The sequence below is a fragment of the Muntiacus reevesi genome, chromosome 1 (genome assembly GCF_963930625.1).
Source record: "Muntiacus reevesi chromosome 1, mMunRee1.1, whole genome shotgun sequence".
Lineage (NCBI taxonomy): Eukaryota > Metazoa > Chordata > Mammalia > Artiodactyla > Cervidae > Muntiacus > Muntiacus reevesi.
In genome coordinates, this window is record NC_089249.1 from 13,583,921 (window position 1) to 13,597,491 (window position 13,571).

The window sequence follows — 13,571 nt, forward strand, 5'->3', positions numbered from 1 at the left end:
AATAGTACTTTTCAAATTTAGAAAAATACTAACCTCTCACTCTAAGCACACATGGTCAATGTCACTTTTATTATAGCTAGTTTATAATCCGCTTTTGCCATTATAGTCAAGCTTATTGAGAGAAATAAGTCAAAATTATAAGGGAAAGAGACTGCAACTACACTCTGGGTATCTATCAAACTACATTACAGAAGCTGATAATATAAACTGGCAGTTTTCAAGATTAATTGGTCAAACCATAACTAAATCAGTTAACATCTACTGAGCACTTCCTCTTGCAGTTTGTATTAGATGCTTAAACACAAATAGTTTCACTCGTTAAATTCTAAAAATATATATTTAATTCTCATTCACAGAGTTCTTGGCAGAGTTGAATTTTGAGGTTCCTGTTGTCTTTCTTTCAGTCCCAAGAGCTCTGTTTTGAGTTCTCCAGGTTTGGGTGGAATTTCAGGTATTGTCTATAAAATACAAAAACAAAATATACAGATAGCCATGCTTTTTTACACTGTGAATGTGACCTGAAAAACATTAAAGAAAAAGTAAGAAAGAACAAAAGCTCCCTGCCACTCAGTGATAAATATTATGAGGACCTGCTGTTGATCTAAGTTACTTTCTAGTCCTCTGTTTGCACTATCATCATGGCTACATCTTAAGTACTAAAGGTCTCACAGAAAGTTCGCATCAGTATCAAGTGACAGGCCACAAATTTGAACAAGGTTTTCCACATTGGGAAATTCTTTCCTGGACTGTTCACTGACTTCTCTAACATGCCTAGCCAGAAAACAAGTGTTAGGAATCAATTCATTTGTTAGAAAACAGTACCTACTATGTGCAAAGCATAAGCAGTAGGCAAAAAAAATTACAAAAGTGACTTCTCAAAAATTTGTAACAGCTTTCAGTTCAGTCACTCAGTCATGTCCGACTCTTTGTGACCCCATGAATCAGCACGCCAGGCCTCCCTGTCTATCACCAACTCCAGGAGTTTACTCAAACTCATGTCCATCGAGTCAGTGATCCCATCCAGCCATCTCATCCTCTGTCATCCCCTTCTCCTCCTGCCCCCAATCCCTCCCAGCATCAGGGTCTTTTCCAATGAGTCAGCACTCCGCATCAGGTGGTCAAAGTATTGGAGTTTCAGCTTCAGCATCAGTCCTTCCAATGAACACCCAGGACTGATCTTTAGGATGGACTGGTTGGATCTCCTTGCAGTCCAAGGGACTCTCAAGAGCCTTCTCCAACACCACAGTTCAAAAGCATCAATTTTTCGGTGCTCAGCTTTCTTCACAGTCCAACTCTCACATCCATACATGACCACTGGAAAAAGCATAGCCTTGACTAGACGGACCTTTGTTGACAAAGTAATGTCTCTGCTTTTTTTTTATTCATTCATTTATTTTTTTTTTTGGTCTCTGCTTTTTAATATGCTATCTAGGTTGGTCCTGTTTACTTCCAAGGAGTAAGCGTCTTTTAATTTCATGGCTGCAATCACCATCTGCAGTGATTTTGAAGTCCCCCAAAACAAAGTCTGACACTGTTTCCACATCTATTTCCCATGAAGTAACAGCTTTAGTGAGATATAATTCACAAACCATGGTATGGTTTAAATATTGCTATGGTATGGTTTAAATACCACCTATTTAAATACTCAATGACCTTTGGTACAGCCACAAAGTTGCACATCCACCACTACAATAAAGAACATTTCCTTACCCCAAAAAGAAACCCCAAACCCATTAGCAGTCATCCCCATTTCCACACAACCCTCACACCACCACCGCAATCACCAAGCCACTGCCCTGTCTATAGGCATGCCTCTTCTACTCATTTCATATAAACGTATCACACAACATGTGGTCTTTCGTGACTAGTTTTTTTCACTTAGCATGTTTCCAAGATTCATCCATGTTGTCAGGTATATCAATCCTTCCTTTTAGGACCAAAAAATACTCCATTATATTTATTTATTTATCCACTCACGATGTATCCATTTATTTACATGAATACAAATAAATGTATCCATTTATCCACTCACCAATTAATGGATATTTATTTGGATTATTTCTACTGTTTGGCTAAAGTGACAATTCAACTTTGATTAAAAGAAAGCACTTATTTACATACTAAAAATACAACCAATTTTAATACGATTTTGGCATCAAGAGTTAGCCATGTTGGCACAGGTCCTAAATAGCAGTTTTTGTATATGTGGCTATTTCTGGAGACAGCCAAAAATAAGTGCCTTAACAGGGAACTCTGCTCAATAGTACATGGCAGCCCGGATGGGAGAGGAGTTTGGGGGACAATGGATACATGTAGATGTGTGGCTGAGTCCCTCTGCTGTCCACCTGAAACTATCACATTGTTAATTGGCCACACTCCAAAACAAAATTAAGTTTAATTAAAATGTCAAAAAAAGAAAATATCATAGTAAGTGGTGTAGAAAAAGGCTTTCAAAATTTTAATTCAGAAATGTAAAATTCAAAATGTCTAAAGTGCACTTCACTTAAATGATTCAGGATGAAAAAAAATTATGATCAACAACAACAAGAAAAACCAGTGCTTTAAAATGAGTGCAGAGACTGTTTTTTGACCTATTATGCCTCCAATAGTAAACAGATGATAAGTTAAGAAAAACAGAACCAGTAAAAGTAATACCAGGGGAGAAGGAAATGCAAACGCGAAGCCTGAGCAGAAAACACTCAATTCCAGGACGGAACATCTGCCTTGAGTCTTTGAATCTGCTCCTTTCCTGATGAACTGGGCAGGACGACTAGGAGAAGGTGCCCTTAAAGCCGCATCCCCAAACCTTTCTGGCACCAGGGACTGATTTTGTAGAAGACAATTTTTCCATGGCTCAGGGGTGGGGGTGGGGGGTGATTTCGGGATGATTCAAGGACATTACATTTATTGCGCACTTAATTTCTTAATCTAATGCTGCTGCCGATCTGACAGGAGGCACCGGTCCAAAGCCTGGAGCTCAGGACAACTGCCTGAGAGCTTCTGCCTTCAAACAGCACTGAGCACAAGCCCCAGGCAGCCCTCCTGGTCGCCTCTGCTCTGAAATGCAGCCCGACTTCCAGCTGCATAGGCTGAAAGACTCCTGCAAAGGCCGGGGATAGTGACAATAGTGACAATAACTGCTGGAACAATACCAACAGACACAGATAAAAGAACATAAATCCCTCAAGTATTAGTAAAGCCAACAGCCTCCTACACACAGCCTGCCAGCCCTGGCCATCAAGTTCCTACAGAGGTCCCCAACTGCCAATATCACCACCCAGTCAGGATGAGGTGGCCTGGGAAATGTAAACATGCCCCTCCTAGAGATTTCTGGCCCGTGCCACCTCCTCCCAAGGTCCAGGCAGCTGCTGGTAACAATCCTTGAACTTTCTCGCTGATGAGATGTGAGAATGAGGGGTCAATTCCCAGGCATTCCTCTCTTTGTGAAACCTGTTTGATGTCTATTCCTGCACAAGCTAAAGACCAAACAAATTGCATTTCTGTGGAAGATTCTTACCCCTTCTTACCCCTTCCTGTCTCTACTATCCATCCTTGATGATTCCCTAAAATTCAAGAGAAGCAGTCTAAAGTGGTAAAGAGCGACTGCCTCACTGTTTGCACAAAACCTATATACCAACTAAATGTCCACAGAGAATTGAGTAAAGAATATATGGAATATCTATATTATGAAATACTGTTCAATGACCAGAAAGAAAAAAAGCTATTAATATAAACAAATCTATCCATACAGTCGTTAACCAAAACAAGAAAGTCACAGAGAAACATGTATATGAGTTTCTATTTATATGAGGGAAAAGCACCCCATAAACTCTGTGTGTGTGTGTGTGTGTGTGTGTATTCAACAACAGTAAAAATCTGGAAGAATATACCAACGAACAAATGGCAGTTACACTGGGGAGTAGACTGGAGAAAGGGGGTCGTCAGTGGGGGGCTTTTTCACTTTTAGTCTATGTGTTGCTTTCAGTCATGTCCAACTTTTTGCAACCCTATGGACTGTAGCTCACCAGGCTCCTCTGTCCATGGGATTCTCCAGGTAAAAATACTGGAGTGGGTTGCCATGCCCTCCTCTAGGGGATCCTCCCAACCCAGGTCTCCTATGTCTCCTGAACTGCAGGCAGATTCTTTACCACTGAGCCACCAGGAAGCCCATTCACATCCATAGCATAAAACACCAAGCACATTCTGAAGGGGTCTTTTGGGCCTACAAAAGAAAACAACAGTCTCAAAGGCCCCTTGCTGAATCATCTAACTTCGGAGAAAACAAAACAGAACTTTAGCTCCACCCTGATGCTCCAGGCTGGTTGCATCTATCTGGGACTTAGCAACCCCTGTCCAGAAACCTTCCATCCCCTACACCTGCCCAGAAGACTTATCACCCCCTGCCCAACTACAAATGTCATCTCAACAAAAGAATACTCAAAATATCCCGCCTGATTAACGTTTCCCTTATCACTTCCACAAACCTCCCTGTAAGTATGGAGCCTCCCTGATCCCTTTGGGCGCTCAGCCTGGTTGTTAGGCCGACTGTCGTCGCCCCTCCTTGCCTGAATAAAGGTAACCTACTTCTGTTGAGGTCGTCTTTCCTTTTCTGCCTTGCCCGAACGGTACCTTACACATTCCTGTAATTATTTGCACTGTACTTCCTTGCCTCCATCTCCCCAGGACCGTAACTCCTCAGAAGTATCTCTAGTTCCCAGTTCTAATCCAAAGAATGCTTGTTAAAATTAAATTCCTCCCTCCTTTGAAGGCCTACATTCACTCCTTTGTTCAACAAATATTTACTGAGCATCGACTACATTCTAAAATCTTTTCTAGGTGATTGAGGCAGGAGAGCAAACCTGACAGGCATAGTCTTCCCACCGTGGAAATTATACTCTAGTGGAAGAAACAAAGAACAAGTAAAGAGAGAAATGATAAGATTACTGCAAATTGTGACAAGTGCTCTGTCCGAAACGAAAGACAAGACGGAAGAGCACAAGAGCAATTCTCTGCGGGCCATACAAAGAGCACTCACTGCTGGAGGAGATATCTAAGCAGAGACTTTGAAGTTCTGAAGAAGTAAACCAAAACAAAATGGGGGGGGGGGGGCGGGGGCGGGGGGGGGCATTCCAAGAAGAAAAAAAGCATGACCCTGAGGTGGGGACAGGCTTGATGAATTGGAGAAACAGCAAGGAAGTGTGTGTGGCTGCAACAGAGGGAACAAAGAGGAAAGAGAAGATAAGGTCAGTGGCAGGCAAGTGACAGACACAGTAAAACCTCAAATCTGCCTAAGACTGTTTTAAGAGCAGGCCATGTGTTGCTTTAACAGCAACAAGATGCCATTGTAAGGTTTTAGGCCCCAGGCAGACGCACTCCTAATTTCAACATCACTTTTGCAGAGTTCCAAAGAATAGCAAGGAGAGATAAGAAAGCCTTCCTAAGTGATCAACACAAAAAAACAATAGAGGAAAACAATAGAATGGGAAAGACTAATTTTCTTCAAGAAAATTAGAGATACCAAGGGAACATTTCATGCAAAGATAGGCACAATAATGGACAGAAATGGTATGGACCTAAGAGAAGCAGAAGATATTAAGAGGTGGCAAGAATACACAAAAGAACTATACAAAAAAGATCTTAATGACTCAGATAGCCACGATGGTGTGATCACTCACCTAGAGCCATACATCCTGACATCCAAAGTCAAGTGTGCCTTAGGAAGCATCACTACAAACAAAGCTAGTGGAGGTGATGGAATTTCAGTTGAGCCATTTCAAATCCTAAAAGATGATGCTGTGAAAGTGCTGCATTCAATATATCAGCAAATTCAAAAAACTCAGCAGTGGCCACAGGACTGGAAAAGGTCAGTTTTCATCCCAATCCGAAAGAAAGGCAATGCCAAAGAGTGTTCAAACTACCGCACAATTGCACTCATCTCACATGCTAGAAAAGTAATGCTCAAAATTCTCCAAGCAAGGCTTCAACAGTACATGAACTGAGAACTTCCAGATGTTCAAGCCAGATTTAGAAAAGGCAGAGGAACCAGAGATCAAATTGCCAACATCCACTGGATCACAGAAAAAGCAAGCGAGTTCCAGAAAAACATCGACTTCTGCTTTAATGACTACGCCAAAACCTTTGACTGTGTGGATCACAACAAACTGTGGAAAATTCTTCAAGAGATGGGAATACCAGACCACCTGACCTGCCTCCTGAGAAATCTGTATGCAGGTCAAGAAGCAGCAGTTAGAACCAGGCATGGAACAATGGAGTGGTTCCAAACTGGGAAAAGAATATGTCAAAGCTGGATATTGTCACCCTTATTTAACTCATAGGCAGAGTACATCATGCCAAATGCGGGGCTGAAGTACAAACTGGAATCAAGACTGCCGGGAGAAACAATAACCTCACATACGCAGACGACACCACCATTATAGCAGAAAGCAAAGAGGAACTAAAGACCTCTTGATGAAAGTAAGAGGAGAGTGAAAAATTTGGCTTAAAACTCAACATTCAAACAACTAAGATTATGGCATCCAGTTCCATCACTTCATGGCAAATATATGGGGAAACAATGGAAACAGTGAGAGACTTTATTTTCTTGGGCTCCAGAATCAATGCAGATGGTGACTGCAGCCATGAAATTAAAAGACACTTGTTCCTTGGAAGAAAAACTATGACCAACCAAGACAGCATATTAAAAAGCAGAGACATTACTTTGCTGACAAAGGTCCGTCTAGTCAAAGCTATTATTTTTCTAGTAACCATGTATGGATGTGAGAGTCGGACTATAAAGAAAGCTGAGCACCAAAGAATTGATGCTTTTGAACTGTGGTGCTGGAGAAGACTCTTCAGAGTCCCTTGGACTGCAAGGAGATCAGTCAATCCTAAAGGAAATCATTCCTGAATATTCATTGGAATGACTGATGCTGAAGCTGAAAATCCAATACATTGGCCACCTGATGCGAAGAACCGATTCACTGGAAAAGACCGTGATGCTGGGAAAGATTGCAGGTAAGAGGAGAAGGGGACGACAGAGGATGAGATGGTTGGATGGCATCACCACATGATGGATATGAGTTTGAGCAAGCTCCTGGAGTTAGTGATGGACAGGGAAGACTGGCGTCCAGCAGTCCATGGGGTCGCAGAGTTGGACGTGACTGAGCGACTGAACTGAACTTTGCCTCCGTGAAAATGAAGTGGTCCAGGAGCGAGGCACAAGGATGCTCCTGCACTCACCAGGTCTGGTCGGTAGTACCTATGCACCACCTCGGCGCCGGCGCACATGGCCAGGAGGCTGGCAGCGAACATTTTCAGGTAAGACGTCCAAGACACTCCCGCGGGCATCTTCGGCTAGCTGGACGGGGAGGGAAAGCAGCCGGCGTTAGAAGGTCCTGAGTAAGCCGTGAGAGGAAACGAGCCCGACTGCAGCGCAGCGGCGGAGTCAAAACACCTGGGACCGCAATTATGAAGAGGGCGCTGGGCGCACGAACGCCCCCTGGAGGCGGAAAACCAGCCCTCCACGGGTTCGGAGTGTGGATACTCCGCCTTCGGAGTTCAAAGGCGGCTCTAGCCGAGCGAGCGGAAGGCCGCAGGGGAATTGTTCCACATCAGACGGTTTACCGCGCCCCTGGAACTCGAGAGAGGAGAAGGACTACAGACCGTACTGCCCAGCCTACAGTTGTGCCCCGGGGGAGACTATACCGCCAGCTGCACGGGCGCTCAGCAGCGGGTCAGAGGACGGCGGAAGGGCGCTGGGGAGCCGGACGGGTGGCCGCGCGCGGACCGAAAGTGCGGGGGATGAGGCCCGCGCCGGACCGGAAAGCAGTGTCACTGCCGGCGCGGGCACGTAACCCGCTCGGAAGTGGGGTTTTCAGCCAGAGCATGCGCCTTTTTTTTTTTCTTCTCCAAAGCCATTACCCAGAATCCTTCTAGACCCCAGGATCTGGGCGCCCTCATGATTTTCTTGATAACTGAATTTTCCTTGCAGATGTCGAGTCTTGAGCTGCGCTCTGGCTGCATTCTTGCATCGCGTGTGCTTTCCCACGCACAAAGGAGGTTGTTCCCGTTTCTACTTTTCTGGAGCGGGTGGAGAATCGCATACTGAGCCAAGCGTGCTTAGGTGAGGCCACTCTGGAGCAAATGAAGTTAAAAGCATTCTCTGTTGTTCCCTATGAAGGAAAGTTATACGCGGCTCAAAGTAGCCTGGAGTTAAAACTCCCCTCCGGGTCCTCCCCACCATTCTATGCAAAACGGAACTCTCTCGCCTGAAGGGGAAAAAATGGACATTAAGGTTGATTACCCCAGCTGCCAGCCGGTCCCAGCCTCTGGCTGATCTCCAGAATTCCTTGCCCTAGCCTGTTAAGAGATAACTAGCCCAAACATCCTTGGAGAAGAACAAGCCCCCTTAAGACAGTAAATGTCCACATATATGCCTACGTATACTTGCTCTTTCCTTGGGTTAGTGCAGCAGCTCACTAATCTGACTGCTGCCCCTTCTCACCTCAATAAAGGTGATCTGTTCGGAGAGAAAGTGCCCCTCTTCTTTTTCCGAACCCTACCTTCTTTAACTCCCTTGCCCTACACCCTGCACATCGCCTGTTACCTGAAACAGAGCCACACCCAGACAGCTATGACATTGTGCTATGGTGCCACTGGAAAAATGGAAGAAAGAAATCAACATTTAGCCTATGTGTTTTTAAGACTGTGTTTTGCAGACAAAGTAAACAAACTTATGGTCACCAAAATGAGAAAGGGGTGGGAGGGACAGATGAATTGGGGAGTTTGGGATTAACAGACACTACTATATACATTACAGACACTACTACTATACATAAAATAGATAAACAACAGGGACCTACTGTATACCCCAGGGAACTCTATTCAGCATCTTGTGATAGTCTATAATGGGAAAGAGTCTGAAAAAGAATATATATTCTTACATATATTTGTGTTTATGTATCTGAATCACTTGGCTGTACACCTGAAACTAACACAACACTAAATCAAGTAAATTTCAAGTAAAACAAAAGATTGTGTTTTGTTTCATTAAGCAAAAGGTTAATGAAAGACAATCCAAAGAATTAACCTTCTGTGTATAATATGTATCGTGATACGGTCACATTTTTTAAAACAAGTTTATGGTCGTATATTTGACATTCCGTAAACTGCATGTATTTAAATATACAATTTCGATAAGATATGACATATTTGTACACTTGTGAAACCATTACTAGGATCAAGATTATGAACATCCACCACCTTTAAAAGTTTCTTTGCACCTCTAATTCTGCCCACACAGCCTCATTTCCTAGGAAACAACTGATCTTATTTTCTGTCACTATAGATTCGTCTGTACTTTCCAGAATGTTAAAGAAATGGAGTCATACAGAATGTACTATTTTTGGTCTGGCTGATTTCATGCAGCACAATTATTTTGAGATTCATCCACACTGTTGCATGTATCAGTTGACTCTTGTGTATTGCTGAGTATGTTTATACGACGATTGGCTTATCCATTCACCTTTGGTGGACGGATTATTTATTTATTTATTTATATTATTTATTATTTTACTTATAAAATAAATAAAAACTGCTCTGAATATTGAAGAGTGCCAGAAAAACGTGTACAGATCTATGAATATATGCTTCCACTTTTTGCATACATTCCTAGGTGTAGAATGATTGCAGCCAATGTGAGTATGTAGCTTAACTTTTTAAGAAATTGCCAAACTGTTTTCCAAAGTAGTTATATGATTGTACATTCCCATCAACAGTGTATGAGAGTTATAGTTTCTCCAAATACTCTCCAACACAGTATAGCACTCTTCAAATTTTAGATATTCTAATAGATGGGTAATGGCATCTCATGAATAATCATGTTGAGAACCATTTGGGGAAGTATCAGTTCAAGTCTTTTGCACATTTTAAAATTGGGTTTTTTTAATTATGAATTTTGAATCTTTATACATTATGGATCACTTTGGTTCAGTTCAGTTGCTCAGTCCTGTCTGACTCTGCAATCCCATGGACTGCAGCATGCCAGGCTTCCCTGTCCAACACCAACTCACGGAGCTGGCTCAAACTCATGTCCATCAAGTTGGTGATGCCATCCAACCACCTTATTCTCTGTTGTCCCCTTCCCCTCTTGCCTTTCAATCTTTCCCAGCATCAGGGTTTTTTCCATTGAGTCAGTTCTTTGCATCAAGTGGCCAAAATATTGTATTATTATAAACTAATAGTATACTTATAGTATTGGAGTTATAAGATGGATCTGATCTACAAATATTTTCTCCCAGTCTATACTTTGACTTTTCTTTTTCTTAATAACCTTTTGAAAAGCATAAGTTTTTAATTTTAATGAAGTCCCATTTCCATTTTTCTCTTTAATGGGTCATGCTTTGCTGTTATATCTAAGAAATTCAACCCAAGGTCATAGATTTTCTCTTGTATTTTCTCCTAGAAGTTTCATAGATTTAGGTTTTACAGTTGAGTCTATGATCCATTTTGAGCAAAGCATGTTGTATGGTTCGAGGTGTGGGCCCAGGTTTTGTTCTGTTTGCATGTGTGTGCTTAGTCACCCCAGTCCTGTCCACCTCTTGGCGACCCCATGGACTGCAGCCCACCAGGCTCCTCTGTCCGTGAGATGCTCCAGGCAAGAACACTGGAGTGCGTTGCCATGCCCTCCTCCAGGGGATCTTCCCGACCCAGGGTTCAAACCAGAGTCTCTTGCACTGCAGGCGGATTCTTTACTACTCAGCCACCTGGGAAGCCTGTGTGCATATGGCTACCAATTGTTCTGGCACCTTTTGTTGACAAGACTAATGCCTTCTCCACTGAATTGCTTTTGTACCTTCGTGGAATATCTGCTGATTAATTGTCTATGTATGTGGCTTTCTGGACTTTATTATTTTCCATTGATATACTTTAATCTATTGTGATACCACACTATCTTGATTACTATTGCCTTATAATAAAAACCAGGTAATGTAGTCCTCCAGTTTTTTCTTTCTTTCTTTTTGCTATATTCACTATTTTGTTCTATTTTTTTAGATTACACATATAAGTGATATTATACTGTTCTTTCTTTATAAAGAATGTTTTGGTTATTCTAGATCTCTGGGTTTCTGTATGACTTAGAATCACCTCATCAATTTCTACAATAAAGGCTACAAGGATTTTGATTGTCATAATACTGAATCTGTAATCATTTTGACAATATTGTCTTCTGATCTATGAACACAATGTATCTCTCCACTTATGTAGGTCTTACTTAATTTATCTCAGCAATATTTTTATAATTTGGGGGAACATTTTTTACTAGATTCATCCCTAAGTATTTCATATTTTTTGGTATTACTGTGAATGGTGTTTTTTCTGATGATTTGTTGGTAGTATATGAAGTACAATTGATTGTTCTATATTGATCTTTTATCCTACAACTTTAACAAAGCAGATTGCTTTCCATTATATGAGTGGGCCTTATTCAATCAGTTGATGGCTTGAACAGAACAAGAAGGAATTCTCAAGCAGATGGCCTTCAGATTTGAACTGGAGCACTGGCTTTTCCTGTTCTCCAGCCTGATAGCCTTCAAATTTGAGCTGTGACATCTGTTCAAGAGTTTCCTCCTAAGAATTAAAAGGATTAATATATGCAAAGCACTTAAAGCAGTGCACGGTACAGAGTCAGTAAATGGATGCTGCTGTAAGTTCTACCATCATCATTACCACTGTTGTTATTAATATAACTGCTGTCTTTAGTACCCACTCACCCTCCAAGATCCCCCCCTATTCCACAGCAACACTGGACATTGAATCTTCCTCTTTAACACCTGTCAATAGGATCAACTAATAATTTGTAAACCCCAGTTCAAAGTAAAAATGCAGGCCCCTTTTAAATAAATAATTTCAAGATGGCAGTAGCAGAACAGTTAAGTCAATTATGGGACCCTATTCAACTACTCAGGCCTCCCTAGTGGCTCAGTGGTAAAGAATCCACCTGCTAATGCAGAAGACTTGGGTTCAATCCCTGGGTCGGGAAGATCTCCTGGAGAAGGAAATGGCAACCCACTCTAGCATTCTTCCTGGAAAATCCCATGGACAGAAGAGCCTGGTCAGCTACAGTCCACGGGGTCATAAAACAGCTGGACACAGCTTAGCAGCTAAACGACAATAAATTCAACCACACAGATCACACACCCATAAAGCCAGCCCTGCCTGCCAGCATCAGAGATGATCTCCTATCCAAGATGATAGCTTCCTACTTCTTGAGCTTCCCATTAGTAACCTTCACGTCGACTTAATTTCCACAATATTCTCACCTAATTCAGGCATTTAAAAATATATTCAGGATGGGGAACTGGTGGTTTACAGGTAAGGACTCGCATTCCCACTGTAGGGGGGTATAGGTTCCACCCCCAAGGGGGAGATAAGATTCCACATGCTGTGGCGGCCAAAAAAAAACAAAAACAAGAATACCTTAAGAGATGTTGCTTTAAACCTTCTCCAGACTGCGGCCCTGAGCAGTTAGCAAACCCAGAGAGAAAAAGAGGATGGGCTGTTGCTACTTCAGTCACTCAACAGATAGTCACTGAATACCGCCCATAACTCAGATTCTGAGTGATATCTACCAATAAGCAGAATATTCATATAAGTTCTGAAGAGTTTAAAAATGTTCTAAGTTTCACTTAAGCAATTCATAATACAAATCAATATTTCTGTATTTACTAATGAAAGCCCTTTTCTGAATCCTAGAATGAAGACAGAAACAGCAGAGCTTCCACCATTTCCCAGCTCGTATATTAACCAATGAGTGATAAACCTGCTGTAAACCACTGAGACTTTGCACTCATCTAGTGCGACAGCATTAACTATGGAAAGCTGCAGCAGCCATGTCTCCCATCATGCAAACTAGAGAAAGAGCAAAGCCTATTATCATGCAGTTAATGAAGTCCTTACACAAAAACCAGTGATAACTTGAGAACTAATGAAACAAACACGAGGGATAAAGTCATCAAGAAATGAGGGGTTGGCCGAAAAGGTTGAAAGGAGGAAGTCATGCTTGAATGCCATCTACTCTCATAGACTTCGGACTTTTATATTTCTACACGTTAAAAGTAAAGCAGAGAACAGCTTATGTAAAGTTTCACATTTTACAAAACCCTTTTACAATCACCGTCATTTCACATATTGAGGCCCAATATGGTACGGTGCCCAGGAGTCCCAAGTTTTCTGACTGAAAGTCTCTTCTTTCTCTTACATCACAGTAATTACTTGGTAATTAATGCAAAGCACTGTTTTTAATCATAATAAAATGTTGGGTGGAAAGGCCCGGATAGTTCTAACAAGCATAAAATCCGCACCTACACAGCGCCAAGGACTTCAACAACTCGCAAGCGCCCACCACCCACCCACCACTGAACAGTCAGGTAGGACAAAAGCTTACGTCAGCATAGTGCCAGCCCTGCCAGCCTTTTTATCCTCCACCCTTCCCGAAAGGCCAAGTGGCAAGCAGAAGAACCTACGAGAGGAGCGCGAACGTGACTGGACGGCCGGCATCACGTGATAACCAC

At 42.2% G+C, this 13,571-nt stretch overlaps 1 protein-coding gene across 4 annotated transcripts; it reads right to left on the minus strand.

Annotated features, from left to right (window-relative positions):
• Window positions 1–323: 323 nt before the first annotated feature.
• UQCC6 (ubiquinol-cytochrome c reductase complex assembly factor 6) lies at window positions 324–13,556 on the minus strand. Of its 4 annotated transcripts, none has more exons than XM_065938105.1 (3): window positions 13,445–13,556; window positions 7,240–7,357; window positions 324–458 (listed from the first exon to the last, which is right to left on the minus strand). In XM_065938105.1, the coding sequence occupies exons 2-3, from the start codon at window positions 7,345–7,347 to the stop codon at window positions 351–353; spliced, it is 216 nt and encodes a 71-aa protein (XP_065794177.1). In that variant the 5' UTR covers window positions 7,348–7,357; window positions 13,445–13,556; the 3' UTR covers window positions 324–350. The 4 variants fall into 4 exon arrangements, with proteins under 4 accessions (XP_065794177.1, XP_065794187.1, XP_065794169.1 ...); XM_065938115.1 differs by lacking the exon at window positions 13,445–13,556 and adding an exon at window positions 7,921–8,200; XM_065938097.1 differs by lacking the exon at window positions 13,445–13,556 and adding an exon at window positions 7,705–7,859.
• Window positions 13,557–13,571: the final 15 nt, after the last annotated feature.